The sequence below is a fragment of the Dendrobates tinctorius genome, unplaced genomic scaffold (assembly GCF_039654945.1).
Source record: "Dendrobates tinctorius isolate UK_male_01 unplaced genomic scaffold, ASM3965494v1 ptg000103l, whole genome shotgun sequence".
Taxonomy (NCBI): domain Eukaryota; kingdom Metazoa; phylum Chordata; class Amphibia; order Anura; family Dendrobatidae; genus Dendrobates; species Dendrobates tinctorius.
This window is the reverse complement of record NW_027361771.1, coordinates 36,655,567-36,681,827: the sequence shown is the minus strand read 5'-3', so window position 1 is coordinate 36,681,827 and position 26,261 is coordinate 36,655,567. Positions and strand designations below refer to the sequence as shown.

General features: G+C 43.4%; 1 protein-coding gene across 5 annotated transcripts in view; it reads left to right on the top strand.

Annotated features, from left to right (window-relative positions):
* LOC141100186 (uncharacterized) overlaps positions 1-25,851 on the top strand; it is a 31,912-nt gene extending 6,061 nt beyond the window's left edge. For all 5 annotated transcript variants that reach the window (XM_073588492.1, XM_073588494.1, XM_073588491.1 and 2 more), the window contains exons 2-7: positions 8,370-8,452; positions 8,585-8,773; positions 8,859-8,982; positions 14,784-14,881; positions 20,942-21,062; positions 24,397-25,851. In XM_073588492.1, coding sequence (XP_073444593.1) covers positions 8,381-8,452; positions 8,585-8,773; positions 8,859-8,982; positions 14,784-14,881; positions 20,942-21,062; positions 24,397-25,502 — 1,710 coding nt within the window. In that variant the 5' untranslated portion in view covers positions 8,370-8,380 and the 3' untranslated portion in view covers positions 25,503-25,851. The remainder of the gene's footprint in view (positions 1-8,369; positions 8,453-8,584; positions 8,774-8,858; positions 8,983-14,783; positions 14,882-20,941; positions 21,063-24,396) is intronic.
* Positions 25,852-26,261: the final 410 nt, after the last annotated feature.

The following is a 26,261-nucleotide window of genomic DNA, read 5'->3' as shown; positions in this document are numbered from 1 at the left end:
TTTTTCGGAGCGTGCTCAATCCAGACGGAAGGTTACTCTGGCTCCCAACCTCTTTGAACCTCTGGAATCACCCGAGCCAGAGTGTTCACTCCCAGAGCCCATGGAGGTGTCTCGCGCCAGTCTCGAGGCGCGTCCGGCGCTAAGCTCCACTTGCGGCTGCCACTGTCAGCACTCTGTTTACCAGGATAACGGGGCCCCGCAATGGCCAAACTTTGTGCCGCCGGGCAAGACCTTTGTCTCCCCTCGCCTTCGGCCGAAGGTTCTCGCGTGGGCACACGCGTCCAGGGTGGGTGGTCACTATAGCTACATGCAGATCACAAAACTCCTGGCAGGGTCGTATTGGTGGCCGCACAGGGCTCGGGACATTAAAAAATATATTCAGGCATGCGCCTCGTGTGCTCAGGTAAGCTTCCTTAAACAGAGAATGGAGACGTCCGCCAACACACCGCGGCGTCCCACTTCAACTTATGCTCCGGGCGGTTTTTCCGCTCCCGTGGTCTCCCACGTGTCCCTTCTTAAACCTGGCGATCTTGCCGCCTCTGATACCTTCCACGTGTCCCGGTTTTCCGTGTCACCTACCGGGACACCAAACTTGCATTCGGACGAGTCTGAGGCCTATGCCTCTGATGGGCACAGGTTGGTGGATTGGAAGGCTCAGAGAGGAGGGGGCCCTAGGAGGGGGGTAATGTTAGGCGTCAGGTTTCTGCGTCTGCTCTTCAGGAATCCAGAGCCTCACATTCTGCGGTCTCCTGCTGTCTTTCTAGTGCAGAGGAGATTACTTTGCAGCAGACCTCTCCAGAGGCTAAGTCCCTCTGTGCTCCTACTGGGCATGCTCACGAGACGATCTCCCATTGGAGATCGGGAGTCATGTGCCCAGGTCCTGTTCCAGATCTCATTGGTCCATCTCGGAGATCTGGAAGGTCCCGCACGGCTATAAAAAGTGCGCATGGCCGTTCCGACATGCGCTAGTATAGACTATATTTGCTATGTGTGAATGGTCACGGATGTATGATTCTGGTGACTGACTCATTATAAAACCCCTTCCCTCTGATATTACGTATGTGGATAGGGAATTAGTTTAGCAGTCAGCACCAGTCAGTGGCAATCCTTAGGCCACTGTGCACACCGCACCTCTACGCTAGCGTCCGACATTGCGCCTGCTTTCTAGCTTTGTCGTCAAGCGGCAGTGTACTACGCCGCGCTGCAGTTGCAGCCCTTCTTGGCGTTCGCAGAAGCGGCGCCACACACACGGTAGGTCTAGAGGGACGCAGCTCCTCTGCCTTAGGTCCTGCTCCTGTGACCAGATACCGTGTGTGCATTTTCCTGAGGCCTGTGACACTAACAGGTTCAGCGTTTTTGTATGTTTATGTTGCGGCGCCTCTGTGTGTGAACAGAGCCCGCTCTGCGCACTTCGAGTGAAGTTGAACCCGGGTGCATTATACGCCATATTGCTCCTCTGTCATTACCTAGCAGCGGTGTAACACCTACTGCACAGTGGACCCCGAGCGGCGAACGCACTTTATTTATTTCTAGTTAGTGCGTTCCGCCGTTCCTAACAGCTCCATTATCGGGTGTGTATATGACAGGCAGCCCCATTATCAGGTGTGTATGTGACAGGCAGCCCCATTATTGGGTGTGTATATGGGGGGGCGTGGCCTGCATGCAGACCAGAGAGGCCACATAACTCACAGGCTCCTGCTTCTCCGGACTTAAACCAGCTAATAACAGCACTCTATATTACCTCTCCTCCTCCCTGTGCACAGCAACGGCTCCTTGAAGGTCCTGGGCACATGATGACCCGAGGGAGAGCGCAGAAACGCAGTTCCCCGCCGTAGCTCCCGGACTTCTTCCCCCGAGGACAAACTGCACATGCTGCAGGTAAAATGGCTGCGGCTTCCCCCTCAGCTTCCTCCCACTCATCGGGTGGCTCTGGGGGGAGGGGGGCTTCTGAGACTCACAGCAACCTGTCTCCTATTACTAAAGGAGACATGAGAGACTTTCTGGCCTCCATTCGTCCTTCCCTAAAGGAAGATATGCAGTCCATGCTGCAAGAGATTAGAGGGGAAGTCTCGTCCCTGGGGGAGAGAACTGCTCATGTCGAGAGCAAGATGGCTGAATATGCCAAGACTATAAATGCACTAGTGGATGAGAACGAAGCTTTGAGACAGGATATGGCTGTGGTCCAGGATAAGATGTATGATCTGGAAGATAGATCACGGAGGAATAATGTGCGTGTCGGGCATACCGGAGGACATTCCAGATAAGGATCTGGCTGACTTTTTGCTTAAATTCATGCAAACTGTACTCCCAACCTTGCTCCCCAGGGATTTCCTGATTGACAGGATACATAGACTCCCCAAACCCTGGCATGTGGACCCAGCCTTGCCCAGAGACACTTTGGCGCGCGTCCACTTCTATACTACCAAAGACGCCTTCATGCAGGGGATGAGGAAACCCCCTGAGCTCCCTGCTGAATACCAAGGCTTACAGGTGTTCCCAGATTTATCAGCGTCCACGCTGGCAAGGAGGCGAGAATTCGCTCATGTTTGTAAAGCACTACGTGATGTTCATATCCGATACAAATGGGGATTCAATCCTGTCAGGCTGATAATATCTTATGAAGGTCGTGGTGTGGTCTGCCAATCTCCCAAACAGGCTGAGAACAAGCTAACCGATTGGAAGATTTCCTTTGCTCCCCGCCATAACCCGATGGGAAAGAAAATTGTTCAGGACTGGATTCAAACTTTAAGAGGAGGATGAGATGCTGTCCGGATGCAGGACTCTGCTGTGAGGGTGCTACGGATTTTGTCACCGTTTTTTTTTCTTTTTGCTCCAGCACCCAGTCCAAGATAACTCTCGGTTATTTTCCATCTTTTTGGGAGTGAACCTTGGAACTGCCCTGAGCTGGCATTTACCTGTGGTCTAAGACTGACCACTCAGGCGTTTCACTGCCTGACTAGCCTGGCCTTTCGCCTAGTGGCTGCATGACTTTGTGTTTAGAATTTTTTTTACTTTTCTCTGTGTTTTGTTTCCCTTGTCTCCTGTTTTTTAGGTGCACCTCCGAGATGGGTCTTTTTAATGTGGTTACTGTGGTTCTCTATGTTGCCAACACACGAGCCCAGATGCGGATGATGTGGGTTCATGAAGATGTATGTGTGATAGCAAGTTTTATAATGTATAATTATGAGTGTTACCATTATGTCTTTAAATGTTAGGGCGTTGAATTCCCCTTGTAAGAGGTCCATCCTATGGAAAGAGGTGAAAAAATCAGGTGCAGAGATTATCTGCCTGCAGGAGACGCATCTGATAGAAGCTGATAATTTTAGGCTGTGTCACCCACAGTTCTCTAATATTTACTTTGCTAATAATAACACTAAAAAGGCTGGGGTGTACATCATCTTTAAAAATACATTAGCCATCAATTGTATTCGGAAGGTAGCGGATCCTGCGGGCAGATTTCTGTCCCTCATATGCACATTGAATGGCGAGTTGCACACTATCACAGTCATCTACGCCCCAAATCATTCGCATCAGACATTTATCCACAAGGTACTACATAGAGTGGATGGTCTGGCGCAGGGTGAAAAGATATACTGTGGAGACTTTAATCTTCCCATGGACAGGGATCTAGACTGCTCACGAGGTGGCATTCGGCCTAGGGGGGAGTTGAAAGGCATAGCCAAAGAATATCATCTACACGATTTCTGGAGGTACTCCCACGCGAGTGAAAAAGATTATACCTTCTATTCCTTCCGACATCGTACATATACTCGGATAGACCATATTCTTGTGGATACTTCGGTTCTTCCTAGATCCGTCTCCTCCAGCATAGGACTAATTACCTGGTCTGACCATGCTCCCATTGTGTTACAGTTAGCGTTAAAACATCATGCGAACCCTGCTTTTCGGTGGAGTCTGAACCCGTCTCTTTTACTAAATGAGAAGGTGACGTGTGGTATCTCTGCTGAGTTGACTCACTACTTCCATGTTAACGATAATGGGGAAGTTTCAGATGAAACGCTATGGGCTGCGCATAAAGTGGTTATACAGGGATATCTCATACAACAAGCCTCCATACTGAAGCGTAATAGAGGGATACGGGATGACCTCTTAGCTAGACTTGACCAGTTGGAATCACTGAATAAAACCTCACCCTCGCAGGCAGTGTCGGATGAGATATACGGGGTTCGCTTTCAGTTGCGGGAGGTTTTGCTTTCTGCCTATGCCCGTAATTTACGTAAGCTTAAAACTCAGTTTTACGCCACTGGAGATAGGGCGGGAGCAATACTGGCACGTAAGGTACATAAACGAGAGGCTAAATCCAGAATAAATGGTTTACAAGATCAGAATGGGTGTCTGGTTAGGAATCCGATTGACATAGCGGAGACATTAAGTACTACTCCCAATTATATAACTTACATTCTGACCCACAGACCCGTCAACCTACTCAGGTAGCAATCGATTCATATCTGCAATCAGTTAATTTACCGCGTGTATCCCAAGAACAATTATTATTGTTAAACGTCCCATTTACAGAAGAGGAGATCAAAAAAACTATTAAAAGCAGTAAGCTACACACCGCGCCTGGTCCGGATGGACTTTCAAATGAATATTATCGCACTTTTCAGGAACTTCTGGCCCCATATCTATTGAGGTTGTTTTCAAGTTGGTGGGATTCAGGCAAAGTTGCTGCCCCTAATTTGGAAGCTACTATTACCACTCTCCCTAAGCCAGGTAAGACCCCTGATAGTCCTGGGAATTTTAGACCTATTGCTTTATTGAATTCTGATTTAAAGATATATACCAAATTGCTAGCCTCCCGCCTTCATTTGATAATCCCCTCTCTTGTCTCTCCTGACCAGGTCGGTTTTGTGGCTAGCCGGGAAACCAAGGATGGTACCCGCCGAATGTTGAATCTCATTAGGGTGGCGGAACTGTCGGGCCTTCCCAGTGCATTCCTGTCCTTGGACGCTGAGAAGGCCTTTGATAGGGTGCACTGGGGATATTTGGGAAGTGTTCTTAGGAAGTTTGGTTTGGAGGGCCCCATCCTTTCGGCGATTTTAGCCATATATTCCACCCCATCAGCCAGAGTCCTAGCCTCTGGGTTTGTATCTACCCCCTTTTTGATCACTAACGGGACGCGACAGGGATGCCCACTATCCCCCATTATATTTGCATTATGCATGGAGCCACTGGCGGAGAAAATCCATCTTAACTCTGATATCTCAGGTCTGATGGTGGGCCCGGCTGCTCACAAGATCGGTCTTTACTCGGACGACATTATCATAGCCTGTGTGGACCTGGAGCGGTCATTTTCGGCCGTCATGGTTGAACTAGAGGAGTTTGCGTCAGTATCCTATTACAAATTGAATGCATCCAAATCACTGGTATTCCCTGTCGCGGTCCCTTTGGTCACCAAAGCTGAATTAGAGATTAAGTTTCCCTTTCGTTGGACTGATCAGGGTATCCCTTACCTTGGTATAAAGCTTACACACTCTCAACATATCATAGAGGCGAACTATACTGCTTTATTCAGACAGATAAAGACTGAGCTGGACACCTTACATCTGTTTATGACCTCCTGGGTGGCTAGAATTAATATTTTCAAGATGAAAATTCTCCCCAAGATATTATATTATTTCAGATGTCTCCCTTTGAGGGTCCCAAGCAAAATTATAACAAACCTTCAGCGCTTAACAAGCCACATTGTGGTGGTCGTGCCCGAAATTACTAAATTTTTGGGCTAGCCTAGAGGACGTGATAGCTGAGGTAGCTGGGATCCGGATGGCCTTACAACCCAGTATGGTTTTATTGCATATCGGTTTAAATGAGATCCTGTATGTGTTGAGAGGAGTGTTCTCACATTTGTTTATAGCCGCTGGACTGGCAGTGGCATCCAAATGGAGAGTGGCCAGCGCTCCGACCATACAATTTGTGATTGACAGGATGAACCTTCATTGCCAATACGAAAGGGCTCTGGTATTATCTGCGTTATCTAAAAAGAAAAAGTCCCAGATTTGGGAACCATGGCTTGGTAGCCGTCTCTCCTTCAATCCACCGTGATGATGCTTGTGCTACTTCGATTCAGGGTCTGATATTCCCTGCCCGCGATGAACATTGCTATGTGTCTAGCTTATATGCCACTTTGATATTCAGGAACCTGGACTTTAGCAGATCAGTTTCTGTTAAGACCTTTGATCTAAGTAATTTACAGTCGTATACTTAAGTGTACCTACCCCCTTTTCCCCCCTTATTCCTTGCCTCCTACGTTTGTATGTCTGTTTTCTTGATGTATTATTAATCTACTCTGCACTGTTTGCGGAATTGATGTGTTTTCCTGTTTAACTATGTAAAATTTCAATAAATATGATTTTGAAAAAAAAAATGGTGTGTATATGACAGGCAGTCCCATTATCGGGTGTGTATGTGACAGGCAGCCCCATTATCGGGTGCGTATATGACAGGCAGCCCCATTATCGGGTGTGTATATGACAGGCAGCCCCATTATCGGGTGTGTATATGACAGGCAGCCCCATTATCGGGTGCGTATATGACAGGCAGCCCCATTATCAAATGTGTATGACAGGCAGCCCCATTATCGGGTGTGTAAATGACAGGCAGCCCCATTATTGGGTGTGTATATGACAGGCAGCCCCATTATTGGGTGTGTATATGACAGGCAGCCCCATTATTGGGTATATATATGACAGGCAGCCCCATTATCAGGTGTGTATATGACAGGCTGCCCCATTATCAGGTGTGTATATGACAGGCAGCCCCATTATCAGGTGTATATGACAGTCAGGCTCATTATCGTGTGTATATATGACAGGCAGCCCCATTTTCGGTTGTGTATGACAGGCAGCCCCATTATCAGGTGTGTATATGACAGGCAGCCCCATTTTCGGTTGTGTATGACAGGCAGCCCCATTATCAGGTGTCTCTATGACAGGAAGCCCCATTTTCGGTTGTGTATGACAGGCAGCCCCATTATCAGGTGTCTATATGACAGGCAGCCCCATTTTCGGTTGTGTATGACAGGCAGTCCCATTATCGGGTGTGTATATGACAGGCAGCCCCATTATCGGGTGCGTATATGACAGGCAGCCCCATTATCGGGTGTGTATATGACAGGCAGCCCCATTATCGGGTGTGTATATGACAGGCAGCCCCATTATCGGGTGCGTATATGACAGGCAGCCCCATTATCAAATGTGTATGACAGGCAGCCCCATTATCGGGTGTGTATATGACAGGCAGCCCCATTATTGGGTGTGTATATGACAGGCAGCCCCATTATTGGGTGTGTATATGACAGGCAGCCCCATTATTGGGTATATATATGACAGGCAGCCCCATTATCAGGTGTGTATATGACAGGCTGCCCCATTATCAGGTGTGTATATGACAGGCAGCCCCATTATCAGGTGTATATGACAGTCAGGCTCATTATCGTGTGTATATATGACAGGCAGCCCCATTTTCGGTTGTGTATGACAGGCAGCCCCATTATCAGGTGTGTATATGACAGGCAGCCCCATTTTCGGTTGTGTATGACAGGCAGCCCCATTATCAGGTGTCTCTATGACAGGAAGCCCCATTTTCGGTTGTGTATGACAGGCAGCCCCATTATCAGGTGTCTATATGACAGGCAGCCCCATTTTCGGTTGTGTATGACAGGCAGCCCCATTATCAGGTGTGTATATGACAGGCAGCCCCATTTTCGGTTGTGTATGACAGGCAGCCCCATTATCAGGTGTCTCTATGACAGGAAGCCCCATTTTCGGTTGTGTATGACAGGCAGCCCCATTATCAGGTGTCTATATGACAGGCAGCCCCATTTTCGGTTGTGTATGACAGGCAGCCCCATTATCAGGTGTCTATATGACAGGAAGCCCCATTTTCGGTTGTGTATGACAGGCAGCCCCATTATCAGGTGTGTATATGACAGGCAGCCCCATTTTTGGTTGTGTATGACAGGCAGCCCCATTATCAGGTGTGTATATGACAGGCAGCCCCATTTTCGGTTGTGTATGACAGGCAGCCCCATTATCAGGTGTGTAGATGACAGGCAGCCCCATTATTGGGTGTGTATATGACAGGAAACCTCATTATTGTGTGTGTATATATGACAGGCAGCCCCATTATCGGGTGTGCGTATATAAGAGACATTGCATATAATTCTGTTGTCATGGGTGTTGGTCCAAAATGTAATTCTTACTTATAGTCGTTATAAGGGTCCTGTACCTTTTCTTAACATTCAGAAAAGTGTATTACTAGTTGACTTTTATACATTGACTACTCAGTACTATGGATCCTATGTACATAGAAGTTTCCTCTTAGTAAAATATCTGTTCATTCCCTGCAAGATGCACTAAGGATGGATGAAGAAAGAAGCAAGATGAAGTTATTAAACCTCAGCCTGGAGATCATCTACCTGCTAACAGGAGAGGTAAGAAAATCAGAGAATGATGCCACATTATACCTTTTTTTGACTACTTAAAAAACAGGGACATAACTACGGAAGTGATGTATTCTGGAGATGTATTTTTTGATATTTAGCAGTATCTCCCTGCATGCACAGGACTACACAGTAGTGAAGAAGATTTCCGAAAATTGTGTGACCTCCAGCAGATGTTCTCGTGTGTCTGATGAATGGAGCAGGACCCAAAGCCCCATCATAGAGCCTCCACTTCTCTCTCTTATACATGAGTACAATGACCAGAAGATCCTGGACCTCATCAACAAGATGATTGAGCTGACGACCAGAGAGGTGAGCACTGCTGGGAATACTGGGGCATTATACAGTAACACAAGGGATGATGTGTCTGGATGATGACTGTATCATTGTGTGTCAGGTTCCTATAAGGTGTCAGGATGTCACTGTCCATTTCTCCATGGAGGAGTGGGAGTATATGGAAGGACACAAGGATCTGTACAATGGCGTCATGATGGAGGACCACCAGCTTCCAACATCACCAGGTAAGAGGAAGCTTCAGTGTAAAGTGGGATTTGGTATGAGAGGTCTCTACATGGGAAAATGATACAATTCTAGTTAAGAATGAGTGAAGTCTTACCAATTAATGGTTCTTTTCTGAGATAAACAATAATGAATACAGCGGTAAGACCACCATTAACAAGTACTAATTCACAGTGTGGACACTTATTAAGTCACAATCTTTCTTAAATATCCTTTAATGGGGATTTCTAGGAATAAGTTTCTTCAACCTTGTTCTAAGTTAGATTATTAAAATGAGCTGTTACCTTCTGCTGCTCCAGAAACATCTTTCAGTCTTTGCTCCAGGCTTTGCAGTGAAGTCACAACTACGTTACACATGACCATTGCAGCCAATCACTGAGCTTAGCCTGTGATGCTATCTACACTGACAGGCAAATTGGCTGAAGAACAGTTAAAACTCCCCTAAATCCAAACAACAACACAGCTGTAATTGTTCTGATACCTGAGCACTCAGGATTCACTGGTTCAAATACAAAAAGTTCCTTAATTTGTTAAATGCCGCTGTCAATCTCTGACAGCGGCATTTAATGTGATCGCGCTGGAAGCACTTCACTAATCCCGCTCATCGGTGACCCTGTCACATGATCGTGGGACACCAATGGGTCGGCATGACAACCAGAGACCTCCAGCAGACCTCTATGGTTGTCATAGCCAGATTGCTATGAGCACTGCCCAGTGGTCGGCGCTCATAGCAACTGAGCATTTCTGCTACACACAGGTGATCTGATTATCACCTATGTGTAGCAGAGGCGATCAGACATCTGTAGCTTCTAGTCTCCCATGGAGACTATTGAAGCACGTGAAAAGTAAAAAAAAGTTTTTAAAAATATTTAAAAATATAAAAGTTCAAATTACCCCTCTATCTCCCCATTGAAAATAAAACAATAAAAAAATACACATATTTGGTATCGCAGCATTCAGAACCGCCCTATCTATCAAGCTATAAAATGAATTAATCCGATTGGTAAAAGGCGTAGCGAAAAAAAAGTCAAAACGCCAGCATTACGTTTGTTGGTCCCCGCAACATTGCATTAATCAAAAGATCATATCTGCACCAAAATGGTATTATTAAAAACGTCAGCTCGGCACGCAAAAAATAAGCCCTCACCCAACCCAAGATCACGAAAAATGGAGACGCTACCGGTATCGGAAAATGGCGCAATTTTTTTTTTTTTTTTTTTTTTTTTTTTACAAATTTAGATTTGTTTTACACCATTTAAATAAAAAGAAAAATCCAAAAAACAGTTGTGGAATTGCACTTTTTTGCAATTTCATCACACTTGGAATTTTTTTCTCGTTTTCGAGTGCACGACTTGTTAAAACCAATGGTGTAGTTCAAAAGTACAACTCGTCCAGCAAAAACCAAGCCCTCACATGGCCATATCAACGGAAAAATAAAAAGATATGGCACAAAACACCAGTCTTCATGATTTCGAGCCATATTCTTTTGGAGACCAATATCAACTATCACATGGGTTAAAGATATGTGATGGTTAACCTCTTCACCCAAGGATACGATTTCCCATTATCTATTTGATACACCGTTAAGTGAATGTGTCATTCTAGGATCTCAGCATTTCTTATTGTGTGATCAGTGACCTTTTGTTGCCCATTTCAGTGATTTTTTTATATTATCTGAATATATAGGTGTTGTTTGGATTTTACTGCACTTTCTTTCAACTGACATCCCCACTATCATCATGGGTGACTTTAACATCCCCACTGATACCCTTCTGTCAACTACCTCCAAACTCCTGTCCCTTACGTCATCTTTTGGACTTCATCAGTGGTCTTCTTCAGCCACCCACACAGACGGGCATACATTAGACCTGGTCTTCACCCATCTCTGCCCACTATCTAACTTCACCACCTCCCCACTCCCTCTCTCCGACCACCATCTACTCACTTTCTCATCCCTGTTCTCCTCACCTGTCACCCATATCCAGCAACATGTGCACCCCCTGCAGAAACCTCTCACACCTAGACTCCCACACGATCTCTGACTCTCTTCTACCACTGGCATCCATATCCTCACTCAACGACACAGACAGTGCCACTGCTTTCTACAGTGCCACTCTCACATCAGCTATTAACGCAGTCACCCATCTTGTTCATGGCAGAGTGCAACGTATCAACAGAAAACCTTGGCACAATAACACCACTAAAAAGCTGCGGCAAGTGTCCAGGGCTGCAGAGCGGCGTTGGAAGAAAACAAATTTGCAAGACAACTTCACTGCATTAAAACAGACAACACTCGCTTTCAAATCTACCCTCACCTCTGTTAAACAGGCCTACTTCACAACCCTCGTATCTTCCCTATCCTACAACCCCAAACAGTTATTCAAAACTTTTAACTCCCTCCTCCGCCCACCACTGCCCCCTCCAACCTCCCTCATCTCTGCTGGGGACTTTGCCACACACTTCAAAAATAAGGTCGACCAAACAAGGAAAGTTTTCATTGTTCAACCCCTTGGTATACCAGACCAATGCCCAAATCCCATAACTTCACACTCCATCCAACATCACTGAAGGGGAGCTTAATCGTTTCTTCTCCAAATCGCACCTCACCACCTGTGCACTTGACCCCATCCCATCCCACCTCCTCCCCAACCTCACCACCACTCTTATCCCATCCCTAACTCACCTCTTCAACTGATCACTAATTTCTTGTACCTTCCCTTCTGCTTTCAAACATGCCACAATCATGCCTATCCTTAAAAAGCCAACCCTAGACCCAACCGCTATGTCCAGCTATCGCCCAATATCGCTGCTCCCATTCGCTTCCAAACTCCTGGAGCAGCACATCAACGCAGAACTTTCCTCCTACGTCTCATCTAACTTGCTTTTTGACACTCTACAATCTGGTTTCCGCCCCCATCACTCCACTTAGACAGCCCTGACCAAAATTACTAACGACCTACTTACAGCCAAAGCTAACGGACAATACTCTATACTCCTCCTTCTAGACCTGTCCTCTGCTTTCGGCACAGTTGACCAGAGCCTCCTACTACAGATCCTCTCCTCCTTTGGCATAAAAGACCTCGCCCTATCCTGGATCTCCTCATACCTTTCCAACCGCACATTCAGCGTTTCCCACTCCCACACTACCTTTTCATCCCACCCTCTCTCTGTTGGAGTCCCCCAAGGCTCTGTTCTAGGGCCCCTACTCTTCTCATTCTATACACTTGACCTGGGACAACTCATAAAGTCCCATGGATTCCAGTACCTGATGACATTCAGATGCTGACGACAATCAGATGTACCTCTCTGGCCCAGACGTCCCCTCTCTACTGTCCAGAATCCCGGAGTGTCTATCAGCCACATCCTCCTTCTTCTCCTCTCGCTCCCTTAATCACAATGTAGACAAATCTGAACTCATCATCTTTCCTCCATCTCGCAGATCTTCCAAGTGCTTGTGCATGCCCTCATCGTTTCCCCCCTCGACTACTGCAACATCTTTTCTGTGGCCTTCCTGCTAACTTCCTCGCACCTCTTCAGTCCATCCTTAACTCTGGTGTCCAACTAATTCATTCTCTCAGCCTATCCAGTTCAAATTACTAATACTGACCTACAAAGCCATCTATAACCTGTCTCCTCCATATATCTTTGAACTAATCTCCCGATATTTTCCCTCACGTAATCTCTGGTCCTCCCAAGACCTCCTTCTCTCCTTCACACTTATTCGCTCCTCACCCAATCACCTCCAAGACGTCTCCCCAATATTCCCCATCCTCTAGAATTCTTTGCCCCAACACGTCCGACTATCAGACACATTCGGATCCTTCAGACGGAACCTGAAAACCCACCTCTTCAGGAAAGCTTACAGCCTGCAATGACCCCGCTACCTCCTCACCACTACCAGAGCTACCACCTCAACTAACACTGGAACTGCTGCAACCCCCCAACCTACTGTCTCCTTACCCACCATCCTGTAGAATATAAGCCTGAAAGGGCAGGGTCTGTTATGAATGAGTCACCGTAGGAGGCAAAAAAAAAAATACTAGCTAAGTCCAGAAAACCAGAGAAGTTGGCAGCTATCGGATTGCAGACCCCTGAACCTAACAACAACAACTAGCAGTAGCCGTGGGGGGTTCCTATGGTGCCCTAGACCCCTTGATCACAGCCGGAGAACTACATAGCCTAAAGACAGAAAGGGAAATCTAAACTGCCCCAGAGCAGACCCCAAAGAAATAGGCAGCCCCCAACATATAATGACGGTGAAGCAAGATGAAAAAACACTCGCACAGAAAGAAAGATAGGCTGAGCAAATGATGGGGCCCAAGCTAAGTAAATAGGACAGAATAGAAAAGCTGCTGTCTGCAATCCGCCAAAACCCTCTCAAAAACAAGAGCCAACAGACTGATAGGGAAAAAAGCCCTGAAGACGCTAGGCTTCAAAAAGACTATATCAGTACTCAGGTATTTTCTGAAGACAGAGCAAAAAGGAATTCAGCTCACCCAGCAGGGAAAGGCAGAAATCCAGAAAAACAAGGCAAAACAAGACCAAAACACAAATGCAAAAAGTAGAGCAGAAAACTTAGCTTTTGAGGAGCAGGAATCAGACTGGTCTCCAAGAATCCCTCAGAGTAATCACCCGCAAGGCAGAAGGGCGTCGGCTGCCTTATATTCAGTCAGCAATTCTAGTCACCCAGTCATCATCATTCTGCTCAGGTGCTTTGTAATCAGCCTCACTACCTTCCTTCACCAGAAGAGGGAGTTCATCAGACCTCAATGGTGAAGGGGAAAATGAACTCACAACAAGGGTCCTCTCCCCTTTGTATCAGTCTGTCATTGTTAGTTTGTTTACTGTAAGTGATATCTGTAATTTGTATGTAACCCCTTCTCATGTACCGCACCATGGAATCAATGGTGCTATATAAATAATAATAATATTTAATAAAGACTCCTACTTTTTTATAGGAGTTCTTTTATCTGCATGGAATTACAGTGGATACAAAAAGTCTATATGCCCGTTAAAATGCCAGGTTTTTATCATGTGAAATCATAACAAAGAATCATTTCAGATTTTTTTTCACCTTAATGTCACCCACAATCTGAACAAATCCATTGAGAAACTAATTTTTTTTCTTTTACAAAAATAAAAGTAAAGAGCTAAAACAATGTGGTTGCAGAAATATGGAAACCCTTAAATTAAAATTTGTGCTGCTGGAGTAAAGTGTCTTCATTTTGGCATCGGCCAAGCATTTTTATCAACACTGAAAAACCAAATTTGTTTAATTAATTGCTTGAAGACACTTTACTGAAGAAACTGACCCCCTCCAACCATGGTTTTATCCATTTTTACAATCTTTGATTATTTGTAGAGGGGAGAACATAGGTAAGTGGTCTTTTTCATTTCCTTTCTGGTATTCGCTTGGTAGGGTTGCCATAGGCATCTGAAGGGGGCAGAGCATTTGACTTGTGACCCGGTTAAGCCAGTCACCTGAATATTTAGTAGAAATTATATATATATAAAGAATGTTGGGCAATTTGTTTATACTCGGTTTTGACACTTCAGTTCCTTAGATTTGGTTCTATGAGTGGCAATGCGAAAACGCAATGTATCATGACACAAGTTATTTTACATGACAACAATCATTCATATCCTGGGAAACATCTATTTTTGAATGTCCCTTTCCTTGCAAGTGTCCCAGTTGATCACTGTGGGGAGCATTTTAGGCCACTCTTTGTGACAGATGGTGATCCTCTTTCTTGTAAGTGATCTTGGCTTTGACAATCACTTGTAAATAATGAGTTTCCTACAGATGTATCCAGTTGGAGAAATCAACCGAGATGTCTAAGTCCTCTATATTCCCAGGATTGTCCAGAAGAACAAAACTACGGTGTCCCACAGGATCATCAGGTAGATGGAGCTAACGTCTGTGTGGATCATTTGTAAAAATTTCGCTCAGTAAATCTAGTGGAACTTTCTATGGGGGAAATCAGACTCTGCGACCCCAGCTAATGAAACAAATTTGGTCAGCATAGGCTGATTTGATTAAATTAATGGGACTAGAACTTTCCATTCAGGTCTGTGGGTGATTATAGAAACGCTCATGCAAGCAGCTCTGCCATACTTACCAAAGACTTTAAAGGGGTTCTCCCAAGAATTGAAAACAATAGCTAAATGAAATGGCATTATAAATAAATTCCTAAATACCTTTGATTAGCAAATCTCACTATGATGTACTACATTAATAGGATGATAATGCCTGTGAATACACACAGTTGAAAGATCTGCTGTTGTTACTTTGAGATAGTTTAACACTACATGGAATATACAGCGGGTGAAATAAGTATTGAAAATGTCACCAATTTTCTAAGTGCACTTTTTATCTCACACTGACCTATAGAGTTTCATTGATCCATGTACACATCAGTTTTAAATACAGATCAGTGTCTCCAATCCATGAGACACAGAACATGTCCAATTACCATCCATTATGCAGATCAGATTCGGCCATTAAAGTCTATGAAGATCCATATTAAACGGGTGACACAAATAAGACATTCTTTGTACTTCAGAGTTTCCATCCAGTTTTATCCATCTTTGACCCCTCTCTGACATCTGACGTACTATACCGTCCATGGGACCCGGGCAACTATGCCCATGGGACAGGATAGTACGTCATAGCGATCAGCGGCGCTCACGTGGTGAGCGCCGCTGATCGCGGCCGGGTATCAGCTGATTATCACAGCTGACACCCGGCACTATGTGTCAGGGGCGGTCACGGACCGCCCCCGACACATTAACCCTGCCACACTGCGATCAAACACGATCGCAGTGTACCGGGGGTTTAGGGAAGCATCGGCAGGGAGGGGGCTCCCTCCGTGCTTCCCTGAGACCCCCGCAGCAGGGGGGCCTCCTTCCCTGCAGGTCCCCGGATCCAATATGGCAGCGGAGACCTGCAGGGAGCTGGCTTCCTCACTGCCTGCAAAGCGCAGGCATGAGGAAGCCTTCTGCACTGCCTGTGACAGATCGTTGATCTGTCACAGCGATCTGTGATGTGACAGATCAGCGATCTGTGATGTGACAGATCAGCGATCTGTCACATGACAGTTATGTCCCCCCTGGGACAATGTAATAAAGTTAAAAAAAAAAAAAAGTGTAAAATTAATTTATAAAAAATCGCTAAATAAATAAAAAAAAAAAAATTATTCCCTAATAAATTCATTTTTTTGGAAATAATTAAAAAAAAAACAATAAAAGTACACATATTTAGTATCGCCGCGTCCGTAACGACCCGCCCTATAAAACTGTCCCATTAGTTAACCTCTTTAGCGAACCCCTTAAAAAATAAAAATAAAAAACAAAGCAAAAAATAATTCTTTATTATCATACCGCCGAACAAAAAGTGCAATAACGCGCGATCAAAAAGACGGATATAAATATCCATGGTACCGCTGAAAACGTCATCTTGTCCCGCAAAAAACTAGCCACCACACAGCATCATCAGTGTAAAAATAAAAAAGTTATAGCTCGCAGAATAAAGCGATACAAAAATAATTATTTTTATATAAAATTGTTTTCCTTGCATAAAAGCGCCAAAACATAAAAAATGACATAAATGAGGTATCGCTGTAACCGTACCGACCTGAAGAATAAAACCGCTTTATCAATTTTACCGCACGCGGAACGATGTAAACGCACCCCCCCAAAAGAAATTCTTGAAATGCTGGTTTTTGTTCATTCTGCGTCACAAAAATCGGAATAAAAAGCGATAAAAAAATGTCACGTGCCCAAAAATGGTACTAGTAAAAACATCAACTCGTCCCGCAAAAAATAAGACCTCACATGACTCGGTGGATGAAAATACAGAAAAGTTATAGCTCTGAAAATGTGGTGATGCAAAAACTATTTTTACAATTAAAAGTGTCATTTAGCGTGTGACAGCTGCCAAACATAAAAACCCGCTATAATAAGTAAATCAAACCTCCCGTTATCACCCCCTTAGTTAGGGAAAAATAATTAAATTAAAAAAAAGTATTTATTTCCATTTTCCCATTAGGGTTAGGGCTAGGGCTGAGATTAGAGTTAGGGGTGTGTTGGGGTTAGGGTTGGAGTTAGAATCTCAATTCCAGCCAATTCTGCGTTGAAAAAGTCAAATGGTGCTCCTTCCCTTCCAAGCTCTGCCATGCGCCCAAACAATGTTCTACCCCCACATATGGGGTATCAGCCTACTCAGGACAAATTGCAAAACAACTTTTGGGGTCCAATTTCTTCTGTTACCCTTAAAAAGATAAAAAATTGGGGGCAAAAATATCATTTTTGTGGAAAAAAAAATATGATTTTTTTATTTTCACGCCTGGGCTTTATAAACTTCTGTGAAGCACTTGGGGGTTCAAAGTGCTCACTACATATCTAGGTAAGTTCCTTGGGGGGTCTAGTTTCCAAAATGGGGTCAGTTGTGGGGAGTTTCAACAGTTTAGGCACATCAGAGGCTCTCCAAACGTGACATGACACCCGCAGACCATTCCATCAAAGTCTGCATTCCAAAACATCACTACTTCCTGTCCGAGCCCCGACATGTGCCCATACGTTAGTTTTCTCCCACATATGGGGTATCAGCGTACTCAGGACAGATTGGACAACAACTTTTGGGGTCCAATTTCTCCTGTTACCCTTGGAAAAATAAAAAAATTGGGGACTAAAAGATCATGTTTGTGGAAAAAATATGATTTTTTTATTTTCACGCCCGGGCGTTATAAACTTCTGTGAAACACTGGGGGTTCAAAGTGCTCCCCACACATCTAGATAAGTTCCTTAGGGGATCTAGTTTCCAAAATGGGGTCACTCGTGGGGGGTTTCCACTGTTTAGGTACATTAGGGGCTCTCCAAACGTGACATGGCATCCGATCTGAATTCCAGCCAATTTTGCATTGAAAAAGTCAAACGGCGCTCCTTCCCTTCTGGGCTCTGCCATGCGCAGAAACAGTGGTCCCCCCCCCCACATATCAGGTATCAGTGTACACAGGACAAATTGGAAAATAACTTTTCCAGTCCAATTTCTCCTGTTACCCTTGGTAAAATAAAAAAAAAATGGACCTGAAGTAATTTTTTTGTGAAAAAAAGTTAAATGTTCATTTTTTTTTAAACATTCAAAAAATTCCTGTGAAGCACCTGAAGGGTTAATAAACTTCTTGAATGTGGTTTTGAGCACCTTGAGGGGTGCAGTTTTTAGAATGGTGTCACTTTTGGGTATTTTCTATCATGTAGACCCCTCAAAATGACTTCAAATGCGCTGTGGTCCGTAAAAATAAAATGGTGTTGCAAAAATGAGAAATCGCTGGTCAACTTTTAACCCTTATAACTTCCTAACAAAAATAAATTTTGGTTCCAAAATTGTGCTGATGTAAAGTAAACGTGGGAAATGTTACTTATTAAGATTTTTGTGTGCCAAATCTCTGTGATTTAAGGGCATAAAAATTCAAAGTTGGAAAATTGCGAAATTTTCGCCAAATTTCCGTTTTTTTCACAAATAAACGCAAGTTATTTGAATGAAATTTTACCAATAACATGAAGTACAATATGTCACGAGAAAGCAATGTCACAATCAGTGGGATCCATGGAAGCGTTTCAGAGTTATTACCTCATAAAGGGAAAGTGGTCAGAATTGTAAAAATTGGCCTGGTCATGAACGTGCAAACCACCCTTGGGGGTAAAGGGGTTAACTGATCCATTACTAAGACTCCATGGATAAAAAGTTCATTCTACCGACTTCAGTGAAAAAGCAGATCAGATAAAACTGATGCAACAAGCATTCTGCAATCGTACCCATTTAAAGTGAATCTGTCAGGTCATTTTTGCGTACCCTACTAATAGTATCCTGAAATATGGTTTGGGCAGCCCTTTCAGGATCTGTAACTTACATTAATGCACGTCACCCCATTGTGGGGCTGTAAGCCCCTGAAAATTCGCACGCCGGCTAAGGCCTGTTTCACACTTCCGTTTTTTCAAATCCGTCAAAATCCGTTGTTTTCCGTAAAAAAACGGATCCGCCATTTTTTGCAGGATCCGTTTTTTTGTCCCATAGACTTCCATTACGGTTACCGCGGATCCGTCAAAAAAACGGATCCGTTTTTAAAAAAACGGATCCGTTTGCATCAGTTTCCGTCAAAAAAACGGAAACGGATCCGTTTGGCGGACACAAAAACGGAAGTGTGAAACAGGCCTAATCATTCATTTGTTAATGCCAAATGAATATTCAACCCTTCCCCCACCCATAATCCCAGCCAACTTTTGAGCCGGCATCAGTGATTCAGTCAGGCTGCTATATGCCCGAGAATTGCATCGCTATCCTCTGACTGGCCGACTAGGGTATGCAAAAATGACCTGTCAGATTCCTTTAGACCTAGGATGGAATAGTATGTCCGAGGTCAGATTCCCCGCTTTGATGAGGGCTCTGGCGGTGAGCCTGCATCAAAGCCGGGACATGTCAGCTGTTTTGAACAGCTGACATGTACCCGCAATAGGCGCAGGTGGAATCGCGATCCACCCGCACCTATTAACTAGTTAAATGCCGCTGTCAAACACTGACAGCGGCATTTAACAAGCTCTTCTGGCCGCTGGGCTGGAAATACAGGCATTACTGACCCCCGTAACGTGATCGGGGGGGTCAACGATGCGTTGGCATAACAACCAGAGGTCTCCTTCAGACCTCTATGGTTGTTGATGCTGGATTGCTATGAGCGCCACCCTGTGGTCGGCGCTCATTGCAATGCTGTAATTCTGCTACAGTTGGCGATCTAATCATCACCTGTATGTAGCAGAGGCGATCGAGTTGTGGCAGCTTCTAGCCTCCCATGGAGGCTATTGAAGCATGCCAAAATTTAAAAAAAAAATGTTTTTAAAAATATGAAAAAAAATAAAAAAATATAAAAGTTTAAATCACCCTCCTTTTGCCCCATTCAAAATAAAACAATAAAAAGAAAATCACAGATACACATATTAGGTATCGTCGCGTTCAGACTCGCCAGATCTATTAATAAAGAAAGGATTAAGCCGATCGCTAAACAACGTAGTGGGGAAAAAATCAAAACACCAGAATTACGGTTTTTTTTTTGGTAGCTGCGACATTGCATTAAAATATAATAACAGGCGATCAAAAGATCGTATCTGCACATAAATGATATCCTTAAAAACGTTAGCTCAGTACGCAAGAAATAAGCCCTCACCAAACCCCAGATCACGAAAAATGGAGACGCCACGGGTATCAGAAAATGACGCTTTTTTTTTATAACAAAGTTTGAAATTTTTTTTAACCACTTAGATAAAAAAAGAACCTAGACATGTTTTGTGTCTATGAACTCATAATGACCTGGAGAATCATAATGGCAGTTTTAGCATTTAGTGAACCTAGCAAAAAATCCAAACAAAAAACATGTGAGATTGCACTTTTTTGCAATTTCACTGCACTTTGAATTTTTTTCCCATTTTCGAGTACACGACATGCTAAAACCAATGATGTCTTTCAAAAGTACAACTCGTCCCGCAAAAAATAACCCCCCCACGGCCATATTGACAGAAAAATAAAAAAGTTGTGGCTCTGGGAAGAAGGGGAGTGAAAAACGAAAACGTAAAATCTAAAAAAGCTTGGGTCATTAAGGGGTTAAGGAGCTGTGACAACCCCTTTAAGTTCTACTCTGTAAGAGTAATACATACACATTTTCTGTACTTATTTATAAATGCATCTAACAGTTAATGGTTCTTGAGAGCGTAAAAAGAGATGTGTGGATTCCGTTAAGATCTGTCTTGATTTAGAAGGCACTTTTTAAGTTATCACTTCCTGTTGCGATTACCTGGTGGGAGACGGATAATCTACTATCTATGATCGTTTTTTTTCGTATAGGTTTTATAACACTACAAACTTTTCTTTTTTAATAAATTAATGTAGTTTCTTATTTGGTTTACATGTGGAATCAGGATGAAGATCTTCTAAACCTTAAAATTAAAATTGTTGAGGAAGAAGAAGACGAAGAAGAAATTAATTTAGGGAGTGATCAGACGTGTAAGGAAGAGAACATTCCTGTTGAAATTAGCCCAGGTGAGTAAAAATAAGAAAATACCTGAAAAAAAAATCAGATTGTACTCTTCTCTCCTTATAACAATTACTACCTAGCCATAGCTTTATAACAAGGATTCTTAGGAGCAATCTTTGAGTACATACTCTTGCTAGAGCAGCAGTTCAAAGTATCTTCAGAAAGAGCAAGGACTATGCAGTTAAAACAGTGGTTTTAACTTTCTGTTTATGAGAGAAAGAAGCAAAATAAGACCTCTTTCACACATCCGGTTTCAGGGTTCCGGCGGCTTGCGGCGAAAAGCCGTGCCGCTGGAACCGGCCTGTAGCGGTGACACCGGATGTGGATGCGTCGCCGGATGCGGCCTGGATAAAATTTAAAGGAGCCGCAGCATCGGGCGACAAGAGCCAGCTGTAGAGACAGGAGTCGCAGCGATGAGAGCCACCTGGAGAGAGCGGGGGGACGAGTGAATCAGACAAAGAAAGGGAAAGAGAGAGAGAGACAGACTTACCGGGCACCTGTGGGGTTAAATCACACAGTGTCCGGGCATGCGCACTTTAAAAAGCCGTTCCGGCGCTGCCAAAAAACGTTGCAGGGAACGTTTTTTGCAGTCGCCGGATGGTGCATTTTTGCCGTATCCGGGTAGAACCGGGGCCGCAGCATGTCCATCCGGCACGATGCGGTGATCATTACTTTCTATGTGACAAAACCAGATCCAATTCCAGATCCGGTTTTCACACTTTTCGCCGCATAGTGCCGGATTCAAAAAGACGGATGTGTGAAAGTAGCCTTAGGTAAGTAAATTACAAATATGTATAACTTTAAAAAATCAATAATTAAGTTTTAAAAAATGAAGTTGTTCTTTAACAAATATGAAATCAACAATGAAAATGTCCAAATAAGGTGGTACCATAAACAAATATCAAAAATCAGAAGTATGACCTCAAATGAATCCACTAGAAGAGGAAGGGGCATACAAAGATAACCACTTGAAAATGATGACGGTACTTTAAAAATAACATACTTTATTCAATTAAGTTTAAAATCAGCACACGATATAGTGATAATAATAATGAGACAAAATAAAAGGGTGGCTCTTGTGTGAGGGGCTGCACATCAGAAAATCCCTAGATTATATTAATAATACTGAATTACAGTGATTAGTGTTACTACGGGGTCTGACAGTGCTTCTCTCTACCCCCTGGGCACTGTCAGACCCCGTAGTAACACGGAGGATCTTCATGGTTTCGTATACCAATAGATAAAATTCCTTCCTTCTCTTGTTATCATGTTATCCTAGACATCCAGGTATTCTAACATATAAATTGCCACTTGGCATATACTTATTACTAACTGATACACTTGCACTTTTTCTGTGGCTGTCTCTAGAAGTATTTGATACAGCAAATTGTAACAAGTTTGGGACCATATATACAGTCATGGCCAAAAGTTTTGAGAATGACACAAATATTATATTTTCACATGATCTGCTGCCCTCTGGTTTTTATGTGTGTTTGTCAGATGTTTTTATCACATACAGAAATATAATTGCAATCATATTATGAGTAACAAAAGGTTATATTGACAGTTAGAATGAGTTAATGTAGCAAGTCAATATTTGCAGTGTTGACCCTTCTTCTTCAGGACCTCAGCAATTCTCCCTGGCATGCTCTCAATCAACTTCTGGATCAAATCCTGACTGATAGCAGTCCATTCTTGCAAAATCAATGCTTTTATTTTGTCTGAATTTGAAGGTTTTTGTTTGTCCACCCGTCTCTTGATGATTGACCACAAGTTCTCAATGGGATTAAGATCTGGGGAGTTTCCAGGCCATGGTCCCAAAATCTCTATGTTTTGTTCCCTGAGCCATTTAGTTATCACGTTTGCTTTATGGCAAGGTGCTCAATCATGTTGAAAAAGGCATTGTTGATCGCCAAACTGCTCTTGGACGGTTGGGAGAAGTTGCTCTTGGAGGACGTTCTGGTACCATTCTTTATTCATGGCTGTGTTTTTAGGCAAGACTGAGAGAGAGCCCATTCCCTTGGCTGAGAAGCAACCCCACACATGAATGGTTTCAGGATGCTTGACAGTTGGCATAAGACAAGACTGGTGGTAGCGCTCACCTGGTCTTCTCCGAATAAGCCCTTTTCCAGATGTCCCAAACAATCGAAAAGGGGATTCATCAGAGAAAAGGACTTTACCCCAGTCCTCAGCAGTCCACTCCCTGTACCTCTTGCAGAATATCAGTCTGTCCATGATGTTTTTTCTGGAGAGAAGTGGCTTCTTTGCTGCCCTCCTTGAGACCAGGCCTTGCTCCAAGAGTCTCCGCCTCACAGTGCGTGCAGATGCACTCACACCTGCCTGCTGCCATTCCTGAGCAAGCTCTGCACTGCTGGTAGCCCGATCCGCAGCTGAAACACTTTTAAGAGACGGTCCTGGCGCTTGCTGGTCTTTCTTGGGCGCCCTGGAGCCTTTTTGGCAACAAAGGAACCTCTCTCCTTGAAGTTCTTGATGATGCGATAGATTGTTGACTGAGGTGCAATCTTTCTAGCTGCGATACTCTTCCCTGTTAGGCCATTTTTGTGCAGTGCAATGATGACTGCACGTGTTTCTTTAGAGATAACCATGGTTAACAGAAGAGAAACAATGATGCCAAGCACCAGCCTCCTTTTAAAGTGTCCAGTGGTGTAATTCTTACTTAATCCTGACAGATTGATCTCCAGCCCTGTCCTCATCAACACCCACACCTGTGTTATTGGAGCAATCACTGAAACGATGTTAGCTGGTCCTTTTAAGGCAGGGCTGCAATGATGTTGAAATGTGTTTTGGGGGATAAAGTTAATTTTCTAGGCAAATATTGACTTTGCAAGTAATTGCTGTTAAGCTGATCACTCTTTATAACATTCTGGAGTATATGCAAATTGCCATTAGAAAAAATGAAGCAGTAGACTTTGTAAAAATTAATATTTGTGTCATTCTCAAAACTTTTGGCCATGATTGTACTTTGTACATAACCTATTAATTTGTAATAGGAATCTCATAATATAATCCATTTAACAATCACTGTAATTCAGAATTATTAATATAATCTAGGGATTTTCTGACGTGCAGCCCCTCACACAAGAGACACCTTTTTTGTTTTGTCTCATTATTATTATCACTATATGTTGTGCTGATTTTAAACTTAAATAAAGTATGTTATTTTTAAAGTAATCCTTTTCAAGTGGTTATCTTTGTATGCCTCTTCCCCTTTTAGTGGATTGATTTGAGGTCATACTTCTGATTTTTCATATTTTCTTAACAAATGTAGAGCTTTATGTGAGGAATGTGAGAAAATTAAGCTGCTCTCCTCCTTTCCAGATGACCACATCAAGGACTTGGGACAAAACCTCTTTTCCACCCCAGCCTGTGAAGAAAATGAAAATAATCATTATCAATGTTTAGGGTGTGGGAAATGGCTTAAACACAGACTAGATCAGAAAACTCTCACAAAAGAGACACATTTTCAATGTCCACAATGTAGGAAATATTCTAAGCAGAAATCTGGTCTTGCTGAGCATCAGAAAGTTCACACAGTAGAGAAACCATTTTCATGTTTGGATTTTGGCCCCAGTTTTGCCAAGAAATCATGTCGTGTAGAACATAAGGAAATTCATAAGGGTGAAAAGCTGTTTTCATGTTCAGAATGTGGGAAATGTTTTACAAAGAAGTCGAATTTAGTTCAACATCAGATCATCCATACAGGAAAGAAGCCATTTTCATGTTCTAAATGTGGAAAATGTTTCACCAAGAAATATGGTTTGGTTAACCATTATTGGGTTCACACAGGGGAGAAGCCATTTTCATGTCCTGAATGTGGAAAATCATTTACGCAGAAATCTGATCTTGTCAAACATCATAGAAGTCACACAGGGGAGAGGCCGTTTTCATGTTCAGAATGTGGAAAAAGTTTTACTCAGAAATCAGATCTTTATAAACATCAGAAAATCCACACAGGAGAGAAGCCATTTTCATGTTCAGAATGTGAGAAATGTTTTACCAAGAAATCCGATCTTATTAAACATCAGAGAATTCACACTGGAGAGAGGCCATTTTCATGTCCTGAATGTGGAAAATCTTTTACCCAGAAATCAGATCTTGTTAAGCATCATAGAAGTCATACTGGGGAAAAGCCTTTTCCATGTTCAGAATGCAGTAAACGTTTTGCTCTCAAATCAGGTCTTATTAAGCATCAGAGAATCCACACAGGAGAGAAGCCATTTCCATGCTCAGAATGTGCTAAATGCTTTGCCAAGAAATCAGCTCTTGTTAAACATCAGAGAATTCACACAGGAGAGAGGCCATTTCCATGTTTGGTATGCGGAAAAAGTTTTACCCAGAAATCTGTACTTCTAAAACATGAGAGAATTCATAAGGCGATGGCAATGCCTAACATTTCACAGAACAGGAGTCTTCCCAGCACTTGAATTTTTCAATTTGGACTAGGTCTCGATCTTTCACCTCCTGTACTTGCATGTTATCATAATCCAAGAAAAGAAAGGTATTGCGCAGAACATTATATTTTTTTATTTTCCATTTTTATTTGACATTGCTGTATAACATTTTTCTTTTGCGGAACAAACTGTACTTTTTGTTAGGTTGTTATACATTTACATTAGTGTTTAACTTATATTCAGTTTAATTTTGAAGAAAAAAAATTGCTTCAGTTTTCATCATTTTATGCCCTATTATAAATATATTGTTACACTTTTTAAAATACCCAATATATGTATCTTATTTAATGCTTATAATAATTTATTTTTTGTAAAAGAAAAAGTGTGCACGTGTATTATTTTATTATTGGGCCTGCATTTTGTCACAGTTTCTCCTTTTAGGGTACCGTTACACATAGCGATGCACCAGCGATCCCGACAACGATATGGATCGCTGGTGCATCGCTAAGTGGTCGCTAGTGAGCTGCCACACAGGCAGATCTCACCAGCGTCATCGCTGGGGTCGGGGGTCGCTACTTACCTGTCAGACGCGGCGCTGAAGACGTCCTCCCGCCCGCGTCCACGCGTCGCTCGTCGGCGCCACAGGAAGTCCAGCAGGAAGCTGACGACGAGAAATGATCCAGGACCTTCTCGCGCGATCAGCGATAATCAACGGGGTTAAGTATCACATGTAGCGATATCACTAGCAATATCGCTGCTACGTCGCAAAATCAGTGACTTTACAGCGATATT